This window comes from Chiloscyllium punctatum, chromosome 36 (assembly GCF_047496795.1).
Source record: "Chiloscyllium punctatum isolate Juve2018m chromosome 36, sChiPun1.3, whole genome shotgun sequence".
Taxonomy (NCBI): Eukaryota; Metazoa; Chordata; class Chondrichthyes; order Orectolobiformes; family Hemiscylliidae; genus Chiloscyllium; species Chiloscyllium punctatum.
Genome location: NC_092774.1, coordinates 14590915 through 14614313, shown reverse-complemented (window position 1 = coordinate 14614313; position 23399 = coordinate 14590915). Strand labels below are relative to the sequence as shown.

The 23399-nt window shown below is 48.3% G+C and overlaps 1 protein-coding gene across 1 annotated transcript; it reads left to right on the top strand.

Moving 5' to 3' along the window:
* Nucleotides 1–10723: 10723 nt before the first annotated feature.
* On the top strand, nt 10724–17351 carry LOC140460013 (uncharacterized). The gene is made up of 2 exons (XM_072554418.1): nt 10724–10768; nt 16491–17351. The coding sequence occupies exons 1-2, from the start codon at nt 10724–10726 to the stop codon at nt 17199–17201; spliced, it is 756 nt and encodes a 251-aa protein (XP_072410519.1). The 3' UTR covers nt 17202–17351.
* Nucleotides 17352–23399: the final 6048 nt, after the last annotated feature.

The following is a 23399-nucleotide window of genomic DNA, read 5'->3' as shown; positions in this document are numbered from 1 at the left end:
TCCCCTTCACCTAACACGACAGGCAAATTAGCGTGGCCACTTCACCTAACCTGCACATCTTTGGACTGTGGGAGGAAACCCACGCAGACACGGGGAGAATGTGCAAACTCCACACTGACAGTTGCCCGAGGTGGGAATTGAACCCGGATCTCTGGCGCTCTGAAGTGCTGCTGCTGCTTCAGGTGGTTGTGGAGAATAAGGTCATGATTAGACTATTTATAGCCAACGGAGTCCAGTGTCCTGGAGATGTGATACATTAAACAATTTAGATTAAATCTTCTATCTTTTAGAATGGAGTTCTGTTCTTTGGTATGTTAATCCCAGAACCTGTTTTCAGTAACTTTCTCAAGAACGTAATTTAAATGCATAGTTTTCTATCAAAAATGTCAGGCTGACTCGACATTGGGACCAAGGGAGAATTGTTTTCCCAGAGGAGAAGACTTAATTACTCAGGGTTACGAGTTCAAAGTGAGAGGGGAAAGTTTTGAGGGAGATCTACATGGAAAGTTCTTTACACAGAGAGGTGGTAGGTGCCTCGAATGCATCGCCAGGGGAGGCAGTAGGGGTGGGATCGATAGTGTCATTTAAGATGTATCTAGACAGATACATGAATGGGCAAGGAGCAGAGGGATACAGATCCTTAGAAAATAGGCGGCAGGTTTTGATAGAGTATCTCGATCAGCATTGCCTTGGAGGGCTGAAGGGCCCGTTCCTGTGCTGTAGGGTTCTTTGTTCTCTTTTTTGAGGTTTCCAAAATCAGGCTCACTGCCTTTATTCCTGATGAAGGGCTTTTGCCCGAAACGTTGATTTTGCTGCTCGTTGGATGCTGCCTGAACTGCTGTGCTCTGCCAGTGCCTGCAGATTGTGCAGTCTTTCAGCAAAGTAGAATGTTTAGGGTGCAGGTTTGCTCGCTGAGCTGTAGGTTTGATATCCAGACGTTTCATTACCTGGCTAGGTAACATCATCAATGGTGACCTCCAAGTGAAGCAAAGCTGTTGTCTCCTACTTTCTATTTATATGTTTGTCCTGGATGGGGTTCCTAGGATTTGTGGTGATATCAAAGTTATGAAGAGAGATACATATTTTGTTTAACCAACTACAATGGCAGTGCAGAGAATTTCAGAAAAGTGCAATAAATATTTGCTTTTTACCCCTTATTCAACTCATTCAAGAATTTCAAATTGAATCTGAGCTAACTTGAGAGCAAATGGCAACATTCGTTTGTTAATAGACTCACCATATATTATGAAAGATCACTTTTAGCTAAGTCACAATGTTTAATCCCAAACAGAGCAATTAAGTGCAAAGTTACGTTCAACCATTTAATAAAACCCTGCAAATTTTATTTTGTATGAAAATACAATCATTTTATAATTTGGATAAGATCTTTCCAAAGGAAATATATTAAACAAAATAGCTTTCCTGGGTATCAATATTGACAACAGTTATGCAGCTATTATTTGGCAATTGACCAACTAATTGAAATAGTTTCAGAATAAATGAGCTGCTTCATTATTATACATTGAGGTATTGCATATCTTGGCTCTCACCCAAGTATTCTCCGAAGAAAAAAATGTATCTGGATGGGGACATGAACAGGAAGCATTCAGAGGGATATGGGCCAAATGCTGGCAAATGGGTCACTTGATTAATTTAGGATATCTGGTTGGCCTGGACTGAAGGGTTTGCTTCTGTGTGTCATTACAGACGCCCCTCTTCTGGGATCCCCATACCAGCTGTTATTTTCATGAAATAATCTGACAATTGTTGACTTCCATCAACCTATTCCATCCGGAGAAATTTCCTCTCTCTGCCAAGTGTGGTTCACGTTGGCAAGTTCAATCCTCCTCAGCAAAAAGGCAGAGAGAAAGTAGCTGCTTTTTAAACAGCTCAAGATCAAAGCGCACCCCACCTTCCCCCCCCTCCCTCCAACCCACCTCACTTCTATACTATTGGTCACCACCAAGTTGTCCCTTTGTAATTGGATCCTTGGTACAGCCTTAACCTGGAGGAAGTATTGCCTCACTCCGCAATTTCAACCCATACCCTGTATCGCACCATCTGCTGCAGTGGGATTCAAACCCGGGAGCCCCTGGAACTGGGTTGATAGTTCAGTCGATAATGGCACTCAGCCATCGCGCCTTCAATCCACCTGCGATGGTACATGAACTCCCTGGTGCCTCCGGAGGTTAGTAGAGCTGGTGAAAGCCTTTCCGCACTCTGGGCAGCTGAAGGGCCTCTCTCCTGTGTGGATCTGCTGGTGAGTCACCAGGTTGGAGGCCTGGGTAAATCTCTACCTGCACTCAGGGCAGCTGAAGGCCCTCTTCCCCCGTGTGGACCCACTGGTGCCTCAGCAGGATGGAGGAATCACTGAAGGCCTTCCTGCACACTGGCCAGCTGAAGGGTGTCTCCCCAGTGTGGATCCGCTGGTGGGTTAGCAGGGTGGAGGAAGTGCTGTAGCCCTTCCCGCAGACGGGACAGGGGAACGGGCGCTCCCTGGTGTGGCTGCGCCGATGAGTCTCCAGGACAGAGGGGACACGGAAGCTTTTCCTGCAGTCGCCACACTTCCACCATTTCTCCATGGGGTGGGATTCCTCGGGTTACTCCATGGCCGAACCTTCAGTTACACACAAACCTGTGAGGAGCCCCTCCCCACCCTGAATTCCCCTTCCCAGGCTGTAGACCTGTTTCAGGCTCCACACTCAGTGCGCTGCAACAGTGGGGTCTCTCATCCAGTCCCACTGATGCTGAAAACATCCTCAAACAGGAACCAAAACACTTTGCTCCTTCTCTCAGACTCAGTTGAAAATTGTTTCCGGTCCCGATGGATTGAGCGACTGTCAGACATTGACGTCAAAGTGAGGTCTGCAGACGCTGGAGAGTCAGTGTCAAAATGTGTGGTATTGGAAATGGCCAACAGGTCAGGCAGCATCCGAATCGGAGGAGAGTCAATGTTTCGGGTGTAAGGCCTTCATCTGTTGATTTTGAAGCTTCCGTCTTCAGATCTTCAAATACACTGATAAAAACAGATTACAAAAGTCATCACTATCAGTGCAGGGTAGAAATTCAGAACAAGGAATTCTACTTTCGGTGGAATATTCTTTTCTTTTGCTGTTCCTCAAAATTAAAAGCACCATCCCACTGTCCCTTCCCCTCTGTTCTCACTCCGCTCTAACTAACTCTCCTGAAGATGCTGAAAAGCAAAAACATCAAGACTGACATCTCTCTGAATTTTGGATACCTCCACCTGAAAGTTAATATCTTTCACAACACTGGGATCCTGCTGAGAGTGAGCAGGTCTGATTTTGGGAAGCAAAAAAAAGTGTCAATTCAGGGCGAACTTGCAATGCAGCTTCTTGAGGAAGGACCAGACACAAAATGGTTAATGACCCCGGGAAGGTGGGAGCAAAATGAGACATCAAGGCATTAACACCGACACACTTCAGACAAACTCTTCTGCTCCCAGTCAGGGCAAAACATGCTCTGAAAGTCCAGCCTTCACAACCATACTTCTGCTTTCACTGAAGACAATTAGAGTCACACAGCGCAGAAACAGAACCTTTGGCCCAATCTGCCCAGATATCCGAAATTAATCTAGTCATGTTTGCCATCACTTGGCCCCTATATGGGTCGGGTGATGACAGCTGGGACTAAATTGGGTTGGCTATCTTGTCAGCAAGGACGAGTTGGACCGAAGGGTCTGTTTCTGTGCTGTACATCTCTATGACTCCAGTCACATTTGCCATCACTTGGCCCTGACCCATCATATTCATATGTCCATCCAGGAGCCTTTTAACTTGTCATCGTACCAGCACCCCCACCACTTCCTCTGGCAGCTCACTCCATCGCTCAAGCGACTCCACGTTGAAAGCGTCTGGTCTGGTGCACCAGATGACACCAGGATAATCTCAGATCGTTCCAGATCGCATCGATACTCAGTCAGTGACTTTCCCAATCAGGATGTTGTACATGATCAAACAGGTCAGTGGGTAGGCGATCCCCCACCTCTTAGTTCAAATATCTCTACGAGAACTCCCTTGCTGGAGGGTCCCTTGGGGACACTTCAACTGGACTTCATTGAGTTGGAGAAATGAGTTGAGTTGCTATAAATATGTTTTGATTATTGTTGATGTCTTTTCGAAGTGGATTGAAGTCTACCCTCCTCCTAACGCTACTGCTGAGAGTGTGGTGAAGGTTTTGTTTAAGGAAATAATTCCCCGCTTCAGTATACCTGCGTGCATTAGCTCAGACAATGGACCACACTTTGTGGGTAATATTAACGGACAACTCTGTTCCCAGCTTTGTATTTGTTGGCAACTGTCCGGTGCTTATCATCCTCAGGCGGCCGGCCTTGTTGAATTTTTTAACCAGACGCAAGACTAAACTTGCCAAATTAATGGCAGAGTCTGGCCTCTCCTGGTTATGCTAATCCCTGTGGCCTTATTCCAGATGTGATCCATGCCTGTGGGCAAGACACGACTGTCTCCTACTGAGAGTCTCTCTGGTCACCCCCTCCGTACCCCTTGGAACAATTCGGCTCCCTTCTCAGTCCACGTCCACCACATGACCAAAACAATGATTGGTTATGTTCTTACTCTAACTAGTGTTATGCGTGTCTTTCACTCCCAGGAGCGTGTGACCTACAGCGATGTTCCCTCCCTTTCAGCCTCGTTACGGGGAGAGCCTGGTTCGTTGGTGCTCGTCAAGAACTGGACTGGCAAAGGTCTCCAACCTCGTTGGGATGGCCCCTTCCAGGTTTTACTTCCCACCCCTACGGCGGTCACAGTCGCTGGGCGCTCAGCTTGGGTCCACCTGCACCATTGTAAATTGATTGACCGCACCAATCAAAAGGGGGAAAGACGAGGAGAGAATCCTGGAATCTGAACAAAAGGAGTGGACCCTGTCCATTTGGGTTTTTGAATCTTGCTGTTGTTCTAATGTTAATCTTATTACAGGTACTTGAACTAAGAGGAGGGACATGTGGGGGATCACTTATCTCCTCACCTCTCTGATCACGTACAACATCCTGATGGGGAAAGCCACTAAGTATGGATGGGACCAGGAATGATCAGAGATTATCCACCACCCATACTGAGGAGATGTCGTCCAGTGCACCGGACCAGACACCTTTGACGTGTGGAACGTGATGAAGATTGATTATTGGAATGGACTCTTCCATCAGAAAGACCAGATGGTCCATCTGGACAGTAGAAATCAGGGGGAGTTACCATGGCGTTACCGAACCTGTCTTTTTGATCTTACCTGCAGACGCAAGCCTGGTGAGGATAAAAATGATCAACCCCGTCATTATGGTAAATATTTTAAGGACGCCCAGGAACACCATCCCTTTTTGTAGGACGGGCCGACTCGAGAAAAGGGAAGCCTGATAGGGGAAACTCCTCAATCCACAAGGAACTTATTTATACAGGCCCACAGAACGCTCTTCACCCCAGAGGCAGTAGTATGTTACTCCTCTCTATCGGGAGATGACTTACTTGCCCCATCCCCAGTCCCCGATTCCATTCTATTTGTCAGACTTCCTACTGCCGATCCTGTGAAGAGAAATATCACTTTCCAATACCTCCGGTCTGTCTATACAAACAGCTGGTGTAACACTGCCTGGGGTACAGCAGGCCTGATGTGGCACATGGACCTGGAACGGAACCCTTCCCTTGTGCATTTATAGGCCTTTTCTCTTTTCAGAACCTGATACTGTCACCAAGACCATGTACAATAGAGCGAAGGGAGAGCCCAATGGGAACAGCATTCTGAGGACCATTGTCTCCCATACACTGCGAGTGCTCGAGTCACTTGGCCCATTTTTTACAGCGCTCAAGTGACTCCTCTTGCAAAATGTCGACCCTTTCCTCCTGTAGACCTGACCAGACCCCCTGGTGTAACATTTCAGTAACCTATTTTGACAAACTCTCCCTAATATACACCAAACCAGACTATTATTTATTCAGCTAAGGGAAAGCTACCAATTTCCTTGTCCTGGATGGCAAAGATGTCCCTCATAAGGTCAGTATCGGAGCCCTTGTTCCCACAACAGTACCTTGTCCAGGCCAGTGGACAGGTCGATGGAACCTCCCTCTGAGGAGGATGCAGCGGTCGGTCTCAGCCAACCTTGCTCCAACTGGAAGGATCCCAAGGGACTGGGTGACAATACAGGACACCCGAAAGGCTGGGGAATCCAGAGTACCCTGAGGTTGGAAGGATCGGCAGGGTTGACAAGTCAACAGAACCGCAGTTCCCTCTTTTGCGGCCTGACCATTTGAGGAAATAAGAGTAAAGAGGCTCTGGAACAGAGTAAACTGGGATTATCAGACCTGTGTCTTTACTCTGTGCAGAATCGATATGCCTTAGACTATATACTCGCCCGGGAGGGTGAGGTCTGCACCATTGTCCAAGATAAATGCACTATGGGTATTCCTGATCTCACTGGCAATATTACTAAGATACAAGAAGAGATTCAGGTATTCCGTGACAGAATGACTGAAGGGACCAGTTGGGGAAACTGCAGATCGGGCCGATGGTACAATTGGCTTATCAATTTAGCTATGTCTGTTTGTTGGTATTGGTATTGTTAGGTATTTAATTGCTAACCTTATGAGGTCCCTTAGCGATATAGATTTGCCCCAGAAGATGTTCCTTTCGCGATCTGATGGCTCACCCACACGAGTCGATGGCGATGATAAATATGACCAGATGAGCTGCGAAGATGGTGGTGTCTCTCTACAGGATGTTGATGGCTGGACCACCTTGAAGTGCATTCGTTTGGACTAGCCTTCTCTTTCAGTGATCGCGGTGCAATCAAAGGGAGGAATGAGGGTGTGGGCATCTGGGTGATGAAGTCTATAGCCTTAAAACTTGTCTTTAAACATTCAGACTAAAATGTAATGCTGAATTATTAAATACATTTACTGCACTCGAAAATAAACAGGCAGGAAGGCTCAGAATGAGGAGAGAACTTAAAGATAGGGACACCTGGGCTCACCAAGTGATAACAGGATGCTGTCAGGCAATTAAGAACGTTTGCCTCAGCATCGGTTAATCTGTGAGCAGGATACCAAGTGATAACATTCATAGCCGTTCCCTTGTGAAATTAATGATAGTCTTTAAACTGACCCTGAAACAAGACTGGGTACTATCCATAGCTTTGTAATTAATGGTTGGATCTTGTCCATTATAATGGATTCTTACTTCCCCTTGCAAGCAGTGCATTCACAAAATAAATCTTTGCTGTCTTCAGCGTTCAAAAGGACGAGAGAGAGAGAGAGAGAGAGATGAATCCCGTAGAGAATTAACTCTTCGTGCTTATCTGCTATGGATTGAATTGAATTGCATTTTGGGGCTTTATGATGAGAGATTTTTATTCCAGGCTTCCAAAGAGTATGATTTCCAGGACAAACCAAGAGTGAGGCGTTACAGGTCTGAGTTCTCAAAGGATTCCCTGGGCCACCTCAAATCTCCACTTTAACATGGGAGGTAGGACAAAATAGCTTCTGCTTGGCTAACTCGGTGGGACTGAGTCAGGCAGATACCACTCAGAACAAACAAGAATCCACAGAAGGATGTAAATCCAGTGAAAAAAATTGCAAATGCAGAAGTAACAAATCTGAACCTAACCATCAATCGCAGAAGTAACATTTAATCCTAACCACCAGACAGGACAAATACGATTCCAAGAACAGGTTGTCTACTAGAAATTATGATAGATTAGATCAGATTCCCTACAGTTTGGAAACAGGCCCTTCGGCCCAACCAGTCCACACTGACCCTCTGAAGAGTAACCCACCCAGAACCATTTTCCCTCTGACTAATGCACCTAACACTGTGGGCAATTTTGCATGGCCAATCCACCTGACCTGTACATCTTTGGACTCTGGGAGGAAACCGGAGCACCCGGAGGAAACCCACGCAGACACGGGGAGAATGTGCAAACTCCACACAGACGGTCACTCAAGGCTGGAATCGAACCTGGGACCCTGGTGCTGTGAGGCAGCAGTGCTAACCACTGAGCCACCGTGCTGCCCTAGGCTAAGTCAAAAATGCATGAGGACCTTGCAGGATCTGATTGGTTGTTACTATGTGATCATGCTCAATGTCTGAGTCTAAACAATGTACATAAGTTCTATCCAAACTCTGTAAAAGTCGGTGGATTCTTTTGGCACTCTAGGAGTACTCAAAGATGTGCAGGTTTGGTGAATTGGCCATGCTAAACTGCCCGTAATGTTAGGTGAATTAGTTAGAGGGAGATGGGTCTGGGTGGGCTACTCTTCAGAGGGTCGATGTGGACTGGTTGGGCCGAAGGGCCTGTTTCCATACTGTTGGGAATCTAATCTAACCCTTCTGGGCTGATCAGAGTCTACCGACCCGGCCGTATCAAAGAATAAACTATTGCTTGTATGATTGACAAAGTCATTTCCAGGTGTGTTTATTGACCAATCCCAGAAATCCAAAGATCCGGACAGCAGTCCAGATCAGAACAACCAGATAGGAAATGGTTAATGTCCCCAGGATGTGGGGAGCAAAATAAGACACCAAGGCGTTAACACCAACACCAGGGAAAACCTGAACATACAGACGTGACAAACATTAGTGGCAAGCCAGAATCACAGATGTACAGCACAGAAACAGTCCCTTCAGTCCATGCTGACCAGATATCCTAAATCAATCTAGTCCCATTTGCCAGCACTTGGCCCATGTCCCTCTAAATGTTTCCCAACATTTACACACACCACCCTCTGTACATAGGAGTTGCTCCTTAGGTTTCTTTTAAATCTCACCCTAAACCTATGAGCAACCCCAGATCAAAGATCTTGTCTGTTTACCCTCGCCATGCCCCACATTATTTATACAAGGTTGTAGGGTCACCCCTGTGGGATATAGGTAAAGCAGTGTTACTTCTGCAACCATAATTGCTTCTGCAAAGTAAATGAACTAACATCAGGGTATAATTGTTTCAGCCAACAGTGGAGTTAACAAGAATGAAAGCTATGTGAAGGAAATATATAATTGCTTTTGTATTAGCTAAAATGTGCATACATGAAATGTGCCTGCAAACAATGTTACAGACAAACAGATAAAGGTGCTGTGAGGGGAGGGGGTGTAGATTAAGCGAGATGTGCTCGTACAAACAGTTATAACCATCTATTTCCTGCTTCTGCAAAAACAAAAAAACACAATCAAGGAGGTCAGAAGGCTCAGTGTCGGCGGAAAATGGGAGGAAATGTTGCTTTCGCAAACAAGGAAGCAGCTGGCAGTGAAAGAGGATATACGTTAACACTTTGTTCACACACAAGGCCGGATAAGGCAAGAAATAGACAAGAGTAATGGGCGCCACCGGGAAAGAATGGAGCTTGGAACATCAGGGCGGGGGGAAATGTGAATGAGGGAAAGAGGCTAAATGTGCAGGAACGAAGGTGGAGCAAGAACAGAGGATGCAAAACCAGCGTGAAGCTGCAATGAGGAATATTGCATGTGCTGTACTTGTACCTGTTGCAGTTACTGGTGGGAATCGTGTGCATTTTAAACATCAAAACAGAAAAGATATCCAGCCCTCCCCCTTCCCAATCTCTATCCTTCAGTCCCTCCTCACCTGGGTAACTAAGACACATACCTGAGTTTGTGGAGTCTGCTCCCTCCCTGGATTCACTCCAGTTGCTCCAAGTGACCAATTTCCCCTCCTCCCATCTCTGTCTCCCTCCCAGGATGAAGAGTCGCCCAGAGGGAGGGAGATTCACTTTGAAACGGACAGGGCCACTTCCGCGTTGTGACGTCACAAAGGAACTAGGGGCGGGGCGAGGAAACGTGCCGGGACAGGAGGCGGGGCGAGTCCTTCAGCGGGCCGCCGCACCGCGCATGCGCGGCCCCAGCAGCAGACGGGGAGGACAACTCACTTTCCAAACCCCCTCCCTTCAGAGAATCCCCACAGTGTGGAAGCAGGCCACTCGGCCTCACCGACCCTCCCAAGGGTCACCCACCCACACCCATTCCCCCTGTCCCCATTGCTCTACATTTAACCGAGTCATGCACCTTACCTGCACATTATGCCTAATTTAGCATGGCCCATTCAAACTAACCTGCACATCCCTGGGCACTATGGGTAATTTAGCATGGCCAATCCACCCCAACCTGCATATCCCTGGGCACTATGGGTAATTTAGCATGGCCAATCCACCCTAACCTGCACATCCCTGGGCACGATGGGTAATTTAGCATGGCCAATCCACCCTAACCTGCACATCCTTAGACACTATGGGTAATTTAGCATGACCAATCCACCCTAACCTGCACATTCCTGGCCAGGATAGGGAATTTAGCACAGCCAATCCACCCTAACCTGCACATCCTTAGACACCATGGATAATTCAGCATGGCCAATCCACTTTAGATTAGGTACTGGAAAAGTACAGCAGTTCAGGCAGCATCCGAGGAGCAGGAAAATTGACATTTTGGGCAAAAGCATCAGCAATAGAGGCAGTGGGCTTGCAAGGTGGTGAGATAAATGAGAGGGGGGTGGGGAGAAAGTAATATAGAGTACAATAGGTGAATAGGGGTGGGGATGAAGGTGATAGGTCAGACAGGAGGGTGGAGTGGCCTGTTTGGATCCGAGCTCTGTTTGGTTCAAGGTGTTCCAGAGTCTGTGCAGGATGAGCTGGTTACGGGGGCTGGCACTGAGGAAGCAAATGTGGCTGTGGTAGCGAGTCTGTTTCAGGACATGGTTGAAGAGCTTCAGGGCAGCGGAAACGACCTGGGAGTTGCAGTGGGAGAGGGACTCCCTGAGATTCTTGTAGAGAGAGGAGAAAAACTTGTAGAGAGAGGAGGAAAGGCAGGCATCCTTGCAAGAGGATTCGCTGTAGGGTTAAAATCAACGAGGTAAAAACAAGGACTGCAGATGCTGGAGACCAGATTCTAGAATCACACAACTCCAGGTTGTAGTCCAACAGGCTTCTTTGGAAGCAGTAACTTTTGGAGTGCTGCCTCATCATCAGGTGGTTGTGGGGGATAAGATCCTGAGACACAATTTAGAGCAAAACATTCCAGCGTCCTGCCACTGAAATGGTATATTCAACAAACCTGGATTGTTAAGTCTTCCACCTTTTCAAATAGGTTGCAGGTCTCATTACAATGTGAATCCCTGAACTTCTTGTTGTCACCTTCTCGAGATAACAAGGTTTTATAGCAAAAGCTCACATCTCAAACTAGACAATGCATTAAAGGTGTGAGGTCAGAGTCTGCCTGTATCCCAAACTTGAGTTAGACTGGTTCTATTTCCAAAGTCAAATTTACACACTATTACATGTATTGACTGCCTACAGAGTTTTGCTTTAAAAATTGCACATAAACAGGATGGTCTGCACCTGAACCTGAGGGGCACCAGTATCCTTGGGGGGAGGTTTGCTAGTGCTCTTGGGGGGGGTTTAAACTAACTCTGCAGGGGCATGGGAACCCAGACTGTAGCTTTAGGGTGCAGGACCTGGAGTGTAGGGAGGTTAGGAATATGGCATCAATCTTAAAGGAGGGTGCCTGTAAACAGAAGAGTGGTTTGAAGTGTGTATACTTTAATGCCAGAAGTATACGAAATAAGGTAGGTGAACTTGCAGCGTGGGTTGGTACCTGGGACTTCGATGTTGTGGCTATTACGGAGACATGGCTAGATCAGGGACAGGATTGGCTGTTGCAGGTTCCAGGGTTTAAATGTTTTAGTAGGGTCAGAGGTGGGGGGTAAAAGAGGGGGGGGGGTGTGGTTTTGCTTGTCAAAGATAGTATTACAGCGGTGGAAAGGAAGATGGACGAAGATTTGCCATCTGAGGTAGTTTGGGTTGAGGTTAGGAATAGGAGAGGTGAGGTCACCCTGTTAGGAGTCTTTTACAGGCCTCCTAATAGTCCTAGAATCGTTGAGGAAAGGATTGCGAAGATGATTCAGGAGAAGAGTGACAGTAATAGGGTGGTTGTTATGGGGGACTTTAACTTTCCTGATATTGATTGGGAAAGCTATAGCTCAAGTACGTTAGATGGGTCAGTGTTTGTCCAGTGTGTGCAGGAGAGTTTCCTGACACAATATGTAGATAAGCCAACAAGAGGTGAGGCCATACTGGATTTGGTTCTGGGTAACGAACCAGGCCAGGTATTAGAACTCGAGGTAGGTGAGCACTTTGGGGACAGTGACCACAATTCGGTGATTTTTACTCTAGTGATGGAGAGGGATAAGTGTGTACTACAGGGCAAGAGTTATAGCTGGGGGCAGGGAAATTATGATGCGGTGAGGCATGACTTAGGATGTGTGGATTGGAAAAGTAGATTCCAAGGCAAGAGCATAATTGATACGTGGAACTTGTTCAAGGAGCAACTATTGAGTGTCCTTGACAAGTACGTACCTATCAGACAGGGAGGAAAGGGTCGTGTGAGGGATCCGTGGTTTAATAAGGAATTGGAATCCCTTGTTAAATGGAAGAGGGCGGCCTTTGTAAAGATGAGGCGTGAAGGTTCAATAGGGGCGATTGAGAGTTATAAGGTAGCCCAGAAGGACCTGAAGAGAGAGCTAAGAGCAGCAAGGAGGGGACATGAAAGGTCCTTAGTTGGTAGGATTAGGGAAAACCCTAAGGCTTTCTATAGGTATGTTAGGAATAAAAGAATGACTAGGGTAGGAATAGGTCCAATCAAGGATAGTAATGGGAAGTTGTGTGTGGAGGCTGAAGAGATTGGGGAGGCACTGAATGAATACTTTTCGTCAGTATTCACTCAGGAACAGGACATTGTTGTCGATATGAATACTGAGGCACGAATAAGTAGAATGGATGGCTTTGAGATATGTAGAGAAGAGGTGTTGGAAATTCTGGCAAGGGTGAAAATAGATAAGTCCCCTGGGCCTGATGGCATTTATCCTAGGATTCTCTGGGAAGCAAGGGAGGAGATTGCAGAGCCATTGGCCTTGATTTTTGTGTCCTCTTTGTCTACAGGAGTAGTGCCGGAGGACTGGAGGCTAGCAAACGTGGTTCCCTTGTTCAAGAAGGGGAGTAGGGATAATCCTGGTAACTATAGGCCAGTGAGTCTCACTTCTGTTGTGGGCAAAGTCTTAGAGAGAATTGTAAGGGATAGGATTTATGCACATCTGGATAAGAATAATGTGATCAAGGATAGTCAGCATGGTTTTGTGAAGGGCAGGTCGTGCCTCACAAACCTTATTGAATTCTTTGAGAAGGTGACTAAGGAGGTAGATGAGGGGAAAGCGGTAGATGTGGTATATATGGATTTTAGTAAGGCGTTTGATAAGGTCCCCCATGTTAGGCTACTGCAGAAAATACAGAGATATGGCATTGAGGGTGAGTTGGAGGTTTGGATTAGGAATTGGCTGGCTGGAAGAAGACAGAGGGTAGTAGTTGATGGCAAAGGTTCATCTTGGAGTGCCGTCACTAGCGGTGTTCCGCAAGGATCTGTTTTGGGACCATTGCTGTTTGTCATTTTTATAAATGACCTGGAGGAAGGGTTAGAAGGTTGGGTGAGCAAGTTTGCGGATGATACGAAAGTCGGAGGAGTTGTAGACAGTGAGGAAGGATGTGGCAGGTTACAGCAGGATATAGAGAAGCTGCAGAGCTGGGCAGAAAGGTGGCAAATGGAGTTCAATGTAGCTAAGTGTGAGGTGATTCACTTTGGTAAGAGTAATAAAAAGATGGGGTACTGGGCTAATGGTCAGATACTTGGTAGTGTGGAAGAGCAGAGGGATCTTGGTGTCCATGTACACAGATCTCTGAAAGTTGCCACCCAGGTAAATAGTGCAGTGAAGAAGGCATATGGCGTACTGGCTTTTATTGGTAGAGGAATTGAGTTCCGGAGTCCTGAGGTCATGCTGCAGTTGTATAAGACTCTGGTGCGTCCGCATCTGGAATATTGTGTGCAGTTTTGGTCGCCATACTATAGGAAGGATGTGGAGGCACTGGAACAGGTGCAGAGGAAGTTTACCAGGATGTTGCCTGGTATGGTAGGAAGATCCTATGAGGAAAGGCTGAGGCACTTGGGATTGTTTTCATTGGAGAAAAGAAGGTTTAGGGGTGACTTGATAGAGGTGTACAAGATGATTAGGGGGTTAGATAGGGTTGACAGTGAGAACCTTTTTCCACATATGGAGTGAGCTATTACAAGGGGGCATAGTTTTAAATTAAGGGGGGGTAGATATAGGACTGATGTTAGGGGTAGGTTCTTCACTCAGCGAGTCGTACGTTCATGGAATGCCCTGCCAGTAGCAGTGGTGGACTCTCCCTCTTTATGGGTATTTAAGTGGGCATTGGATAGGTATATGGAGGATAGTGGGTTAGTGTAGGTTAGGTGGGCTTTGATCGGCGCAACATCGAGGGCCGAAGGGCCTGTACTGCGCTGTATTCTTCTATGTTCTATGTTCTATAACCAATCATTGCTTCGGTCATGTGGTGGACGTGGACTGAGAAGGGACCAAATCGTTCCAAGGGGTACGGAGGGGGTGACCAGAGAGACTCTCAGCTGGAGACAGTCGTGTCTTGCCCGCAGACATGGATCACATCTGGAATAAGGCCACAGGGATTAGCATAACCAGGAGAGGCCAGACTCGGCCATTAATTTGGCAAGTTTAGTCTTGCGTCTGGTTAAAAAATTCAACAAGTCCGGTCACCTGAGGATGATAAGCACCGTGCAGTTGCCAACAAATACAAAGCTGGGAACAGAGTTCTCCGTTAATATTACATGCAAAGTGTGGTCCATTGTCTGAGCTAATGCACGCAGGTATATTGAAGGGGGGAATTATTTCCTTAAACAAAACCTTCACCACACTCTCAACAGTAGCGTTAGGAGGAGGGTAGACTTCAATCCACTTCGAAAAGACATCAGCAATAAGCAAAACATATTTATAGCAACTCAACTCATTTCTCCAACTCAATGAAGTCCAGTTGAAGTGTCTCCAAGGGACCCTCCAGCAAGGGAGTTCTCGTAGAGATACTTGAACTAAGAGGTGGGGGATCGCCTACCCACTGACCTGTTTGATCACGTACAACATCCTGATCGGGAAAGTCACTGACTGAATATCAATGCAATCTGAAAATGATCTGAGATTATCCTGGCGTCATCTGGTGCACCAGACCAGACGCTTTCAACGTGGAGTCGCTTGAGCGATGGAGTGAGCTGCCAGAGGAAGTGGTGGGGGTGCTGGTACGATGACAAGTTAAAAGGCTCTTGGATGGGCATATGAATATGATGGGTCAGGGCCAAGTGATGGCAAATGTGACTGGAGTCATAGAGATGTACAGCACAGAAACAGACCCTTCGGTCCAACTCCGTCCTTGCTGACAAAAGAGCCAACCCAATTTAGTCCCAGCTGTCAGCACCCGGCCCATATAGGGGCCAAGTGATGGCAAACGTGACTAGATTAATTTAGGATATCTGGGCAGGTTGGACCAAAGGGTCTGTTTCTGTGCTGTGTGACTCTAATTGTCTTCAGTGAAAGCAGAAGTATGGTTGTGAAGGCTGGACTTTCAGAGCATGTTTTGCCCTGACTGGGAGCAGAAGGGTTTGACTGAAGTGTGTCGGTGTTAATGGCTTGATGTCTCATTTTGCTCCCACCTTCCCGGGGTCATTAACCATTTTATGTCTGGTCCTTCCTCAAGAAGCTGCATTGCAGGTTCACCCTGAATTGACACTTTTTTATTGCTTCCCAAAATCCGACCTGCTCACTCTCAGCAGGATCCCAGTGTTGTGAAAGATATTAACTTTCAGGTGGAGGTATCCAAAATTCAGAGAGATGTCAGTCTTGATGTTTTTGCTTTTTCTGCCCCTGTAAGATCCTGAATCAGCACCTTCAGGGGAATTAGTTAGAGTGGAGTGAGAACAAAGGGGAAGGGAGAGTGGGATGGTGCTTTCAATTTTGTGGAACAACAAAAGAATATTCCACAGAAAGTAGAATTGCTTGTTCTGAATTTCTACCCTACACTGATAGTGATGACTTTTGTAATCTCTTTTTGCAGAGTATATGAAAATCTGACGACTTGAAGTTTCAAAATCAACGGATGAAGGGCTTATTCCCGAAACATTGACTCTCCTGTTCCTCGGATGCTGCCTGACCTGCTGTGCTTTTCCAGCGCCACATTTTTTGACTGACTCTCCAGTGTCTGCAGTCATCACTTTGATGTCAATGTCTGACAGTCTCTGAATCCATCGGGACTGCAACGATTTTTGACTGTAATTTCTGTGAGAGGGATCCACACTTTTTGGTTCCTGTTTGAGGACGTTTTCAGCATCAGTGGGACTGGACGAGAGATCCCACTGTTGCAGCGAACTGTGTGTGGAGTCTGAAACGGTTATACGGCCTGGGAAAGGGACTTCACGGCAGGGAGGGGCTCTACACGTGTTTGTGTGCAGCTGAAGCTGTGGCCATGGAGAAACCAGAGGAATCCCGCCCTGTGGAGAAATCGTGGAAGTGTGGTGACTGTGGGAAAGGCTACCATTTCCCGTCTGCCCTGGAGACTCATCGGTGCAGTCACACCGGGGAGAAGCCATTCCTCTGCCCTGTCTGCGGAAAGGCCTTCAGACATTCCTCCAACCTGCAGGCCCACCAGCGGATCCACACGGGGGAGAGGCCCTTCCGCTGTCCCGAGTGCGGGAAGGCCTTCGGCACATCCTCCCACCTGCTGACCCACCAGCGGATCCACACAGGAGAGAGGCCATTCACCTGCTCTCAGTGCGGGAAGGGCTTCAGGTATCCCTCCCACCTGCTGACCCACCAGCGTGTCCACACGGGAGAGAGACCCTTCAGCTGCCCCAAGTGCGGGAAGGCCTTCAGCACTTCCTCCAACCTGCTGACCCACCAGCGGGTCCACACGGGGGAGAGGCCGTTCACCTGCTCTCTGTGCGGGAAGGGCTTCACCTGCTCCTCCAACCTGCGGAACCACCAGCGTATCCACACGGGGGAGAGACCCTTCAGCTGCCCCGAGTGTGGGAAGGGCTTTACCCAGGTCTCCTCCCTGCTGACCCACCAGTGGGTCCACACCGGGGAGAAGCCAGTTACCTGCTCTCAGTGCGGGAAGGGGTTCACCAGCTATTCCTCCCTGCTGGTCCACCAACGGATCCACACGGGGGAGAGGCCCTTCAGCTGCTCTCAGTGCGGGAAGGCCTTCACATACTCCTCCCACCTGCAGAAGCACCAGCGAGTTCACGTGCCATCACAGGGGAATTGAAGGAGTGACGGCCGAGTGCCAATATCAGTTGGACTGTCGACCTGTTTCCGGGGACTCCTGGGTTCAAATCCCACCACGACAGATGTCAGAATCGGTATTCGGTCAGAAATGTGGAGTTCGGAATCTAACGATGAGACCGTTTCAGGGAGGGGGAGGTCTGGGGGGGGGAGAAAGCCCCCATCTGATTTCCCCCTCTCCCTTGTTAGGGAAGGGAACCGCCATTGTGGGAAAGGATTCACTCAGTCGTTCCAGCTGCATCCTTTACCCGGTCTGGTCTTCACCTGACTCCAGACCCACAGCAGTCTGGTTGACTCTACACTGCCCCTTCCTGGCAAATGAGCAGGGAGCCACTTACTTGGAGACGGGGTACAGGTTAAAATTGCTGAGTGAGGCAATACTTCCTCCGGGTTACGGATGTACCAAGGATCCAATTACAAAGGGACAACTTGGTGCTGGCCAATAGTGAAGACAGTGAGGGGGGGTGTGGGACAGGGGAGGTGTGGTGTGTGCAGGCAGTCAATACATGTAACAGCTTGTAACTTTGACTTTGGAAACAGAACCAGTCTGACTCAAGATTGGGATGCAGGCAGACTCTGACCTCACACCTTTAATGCATTATCTGAGCTGAGATGTGAGCTTTTGCTATCAAACCTTGTTATCTCGAGAAGGTGACAACAAGAAGTTCTGGGATTCACATTGTAATGAGACCTGCAACCTATTTGAAAAGGTGGAAGACTTAACAATCCAGGTTTGTTGAATATACCATTTCAGTGGCAGGACGCTGGAATGTTTTGCTCTAAATTGTGTCTCAGGATCTTATCCTCCACAACCACCTGACGATGAGGCAGCACTCCAAAAGTTACTGCTTCCAAAGAAGCCTGTTGGACTCCAACCTGGAGTTGTGTGATTCTAGAATCTGGTCTCCAGCATCTGCAGTCCTTGTTTTTACCTCGTTGATTTTAACCCTACTGCGAATCCTCTTGCAAGGATGCCTGCCTTGAAGAAGTTTCCCTCCTCTGTCTACAAGAATCTCAGGGAGTCCCTCTCCCACTGCAACTCCCAGGTCATTTCCTCTGCCCTGAGGCTCTTCAACCATATCCTGAAACAGACTCGCTAACACAGCCCCATTCGCTTCCTCAGTGCCTGCCTCCGTAACCAACTCATCCCACACAGACTCTGGACCACCTTTAAACCAGCAGAGTTCGGATCCGAACAGGACAAACAGTACAGACTACAGATTCAAAAACACCAGCAACGGTTCTCCTTCAGGATCCTCCGCTCCACGCTTGCAGCAATGCGCCGTCACCTAACCTCTCTCCAGTCAGCCCTGCCTCAGCTGAGGGCCACACTCTCTCAGAATTACAAAGGACCCCCTCTGTACTACATCCTCAGGAGAATTCATACTCTCAACAAACAGTATTTCAACTCCATCTTAAACATCAAAAACTGTAAGTACAACAAACTTTTATCCACCCACCTCCATAACCAGCGCTCCTCAAACATTCCAGAAGATTCCCCCGGCCTCTGAAATTGCTCGGACGCCATTAGCCATGCGGCTGGTGCAGCTGCCGCCCCCACGCTGATTGATGTCACTTCCGCCCCCATCATGGCTACTCCCACAGCCACTTCCGCCCCTCACAATTCCTCATGCATCACATGTGACATCATTTCTGCCCCTCACATCATCGCTGATGTCACACGCTCAGTGACTTCCGCCACCCCTACTGCTGTGGTCACCCCCACTTCCGCCCCCACCAACGCCACTCACCTGCATTCTGCTGACATGCCCCCCACAGATCCCACTGTCGCCATTCCTGGCCTACAGAACCCTGAGGGGAACACCACCCCAGCTCATGACTCCACCCCCCATTCCCCCTCCCCCCATCACACCCACTCCAGTTACCGGCTCCGCCCCCACTCCCAGCTCCACACCCACACCAGATCCCAGCTCCCAGCCATGCCGCGTTTTCACCATCCCTCCAGACCTCCCCCTCACTGAGGACGAACGATTAGTCCTCAGCAAAGGACTCATCTTCATCCCCCTCCGTCCACGCATCAATGAATTTAATACACGCCGTGATGTCGAACACTTCCTCCGCCTCCGAGCTTACTTTCACAATCTGGACTCCCGCCCACCTTCCGAGGACCCCTTCGCCCACCTCCAACACACTGCATCCACCTGGACACCCCGCGCTGGCCTATTACCTGCCCTCGACCTCTTCATTTCCAACTGCCGCCGGGACATTAACCGCCTCAACCTGTCTACCCCCCCTCCCCCACTCCAACCTCTCACCCTCACAACGCGCAGCCCTCCAATCCATCTGCTCCAATCCTGACCTCACCATCAAGCCAGTGGATAAAGGGGGCGCAGTGGGAGTCTGGCGCACTGACCTCTACACCGCTGAAGCCAAACGCCAACTCGAAGACACCTCTTCCTACTGCCCCCTCGACCATGACCCAACCCCCATCACCAACCCATCATCTCCCAGACCATACAGAACCTCATCACCTCAGGAGATCTCCCAACCACAGCTTCCAACCTCATAGTCCGGGAACCCCGCACTGCCTGGTTCAACCTCCTTCCCAAGATCCACAAGCCTGGCCACCCTGGCCGACCCATTGTCTCAGCATGCTCCTGCCCCACTGAACTCATCTCTACCTACCTCGACACTGTCCTATCCCCCGAGTCCAAGAACTCCCCACATCTGTTCGAGACACCACCCACGCCCTCCTCCACCTCCAAGACTTCCGTTTCCCCGGCCCCCAACACCATCTTCACCATGGATATCCAATCACTCTACACCTTCATCCGCAATGTCCAGGGCCTCCAAGCCCTCCGTTTTTTCCTCTCCAGACGTCCCCAACAGTACCCTTCCACTGACACTCTCATTCGTTTGGCTGAACTGGTCCTCACCCTTAACAATTTCTCTTTCGAATCCTCCCACTTCCTCCAGACCAAAGGGGTAGCCCATGGGCACACGTATGGGCCCCAGCTATGTTTGTCTCTTTGTTGGCTACGTAGAACAGTTGATCTTCTGTAATTACACCGGCACCACTCCCACCTCTTCTTCCGCTACATTGATGACTGCATTGGCACCACCTCGTGCTCCCGCGAAGAGGTTGAGCAATTCATCAACTTCACCAACACATTCCACCATGACCTTAAAATTAACTGGACCATCTCTGACACCTCCCTCCCCTTCCTCGACCTCTCCATCTCCATTAATGATGACCGACTTGACACCGACATTTTCTACAAACCCACCGACTCCCACAGCTACCTGGATTACACCTCTTGCAAAAATGCCATCCCGTATTCCCAATTCCTCCGCCTCTGCTGGATCTGCTCCCAGGAGGACCAGTTCCACCAGAGAACACACCAGATGCCCCCCTTCTTTAGAGACCGCAATTTCCCTTCCCACGTGGTTAAAGGTGCCCTCCAACGCATCTCGTCCACATCCTGCACTCCTGCCCTCAGACCCCAGCCCTCCAACCGTAACAAGGACAGAACGCCCCTGGTGCTCACCTTCCACCCGACCAACCTTCGCATAAACCAAATCGTCTGCCGACATTTCCGCCACCTCCAAAAAGACCCCACCACCAGGGATATATTTCCCTCCCCACCCCTTTTCCGCCTTCCGTATCTACTTGGTTAGGTCCACGCCCCCCCACAACTCACCCTCCCATCCTGGCACCTTCCCCTGCCACCGCAGGAATTGCAAAACCTGCGCCCACACCTCTTCCCTCACCTCCGTCCAAGGCCCCAAAGGAGCCCTCCACATCCATCAAAGTTTTACCTGCACATCCACCAATATCATTTTATTGTATCCGTTGCTCCCGATGCAGTCTCCTCTACATTGGGGAGACTGGAGGCATCCAACCAGAGCGCTTTAGGGAACATCTCCAGGACACCTGCACCAATCAACCAGACCGCCCCGTGGCCCAACATTTCAACCGCCGCTCCCTCACCACCAGACGCCTGGAGGAAGAACGCCTCATCTTCCGCCTCGGAACACTTCAACCCCAAGGCATCGATGTGGACTTCAACAGTTTCCTCATTTCCTCTTCCCCCACCTCAACCTAGTTCCAAACTTCCAGCTCAGCACTGTCCCCCTGACTTGTCCTAACTTTCTATTTTCTTTTCCACCTATCCACTCCACCCTCCGCCTTGACCTATCAATAACTGGACCAAAGTAGTAAAGGCCCTGACAGAAATCTTGGGAACGGAAATTACAGCAGATCCAGTATCTCCTCTTCTGGGCTTCTCGAGCTTACCTTCTTTGGATGTGCTCTGGAGGAAATTATTTTCCATTCTCTCCTTCTACGCAAGGAAAAGTATCTTAGTAAACTGCGTGGCTGAGGGCCCTCTAGGACTTAGGAATTGGCACAGATTAATCAAGGAATGTATTCCCCTTGACTTCCTTACAAATATGGTGCACCAAAAAACTGAATTATCCTATAAAATATGGCAGCCCTTTTTTGAATTACATAGATACAGATATTTCGGCCATTCTTTCAAGGGCTTTCATCTCGTTGAGGTAACAGTTCTGGCTGGTCCGGGGTCCCTTGGGAGAGGAATCCCGCGTGAATACGGGTTTTATTACGAATTATGTTAACTCATTCCGAGCATGTACTTCACTACTTAATTACTATGTTCTCCTTTTTTCTTTTGAATAATGTAAGATATTTGATCATACACTCTGGTTAGTTATAGGTTAGATTAGTAGTTAGTTGAGTTTATCTTTATCTTCTCTGTATCTCTTCTCTTTGTTTGACAGGTTTTGGCTATTTATTTAAGATTTAATTGTATATTAGTGTTTGTACGTGTCTTTTTTTATTTGCAAACTTGTAAAAACGTTAAATTTTCAATAAAAATATCTGTAAAAAGAAAAAGTGCATCTGTACAGATGCATGAGTAGGTGGAGAGCAGAGGGATACAGATTCAGGAATTGCGCGATAGGTTTAGACAGAGGATTTGGATCGGCTTAGGCTTGAAGGGCTGAAGGGCCTGTTCCTTAGTTATAAATTTTTTTTTGTTCTATGTTGAGGTTGTACAGGATGTTGGTGAGGCCGTTTTGTTTAGAGTACTGAGTACACTTCTGGTCACCCTGTAATAGGAAGAATATTATCAGAGGGGGTTCGGTAAAGATTTACTTGGACATTGCCAGGAATGGAGGGTTTGAGTTATAGGGAGAGGCTGGGACTTTTTCACTGGATTGGAGGAGGTTGAGGGATGACCTTATTGAGATTTGAAAAATCACGAGGGGTGAGGGTAAGGAGAAAAGCAAGGAACATGCACGGTTATGTCGAGCCGTGGGGTGGGAAGCTGAAACAAAATTGTGGCTCTACCCTTTTTTCTTCCTCCTTGACATTTGGCCAGTTGAATCGGCCAGTTACACCAGCATATCTACAGAGCCTACTGCGCGTGCTCCTCGGTGTCAGCAAGCACTGCACATGTTCATCGGTGTCGGCAAAAACCTGCACATGCTCCCATCTGTCTGTAAAAATGGTGCATGAACTTCATTTGCCGGCCCAATGAGGTGCAGTGGAACATCGGAAAGAGCCTGGTCCTCCTACCATTCAGAACAGCCCTATTGTCTGAATCGGAGACGTCGATTTTCCTGCTCCTCGGATGCTGCCTGACCTGTGCTTTTCTAGCACCACTCCAATCTTGACCCATGAGCTTCTGAAGCTGCTACTGCTCTTTTCTCTCTCTCTCTCTCTCTCTCACTCACTCACTCTCTCACTCACTCACTCACTCACTCACTCACTCACTCACTCACTCACGCACTCACTCACTCACTCACTCACTCACTCACTCACTCACTCACTCACTCACTCACGCACTCACGCACTCAATGAAGATTGAGATTCATCCAAGACTGTAATTTCCTTCCTCTGTCCAACAGCACACTCTCTCCTCTCACTCCCTTTTCTATTTCTTTTATTTTCATGCTGGGATCCAATTGTTGACTTGCAGCAACTGAAAAGAAAGGGAGTGAATCCAGAAAGAGGACAGACTCTGGAAAAGCTGGTCCAGGTCTGTGCCTCAAACACCTGGCAAGTGCAGTACCACAGGGTGAAGTTATAGCCTTTGCTGTGGGGGAACAAAAAAGCAGAAATGAGGTGTATTGTTTAAATGGTGATATATTGGGAAGTGGAGAAAGTGAGGACTGCAAATGCTGGAGATCAGAATAA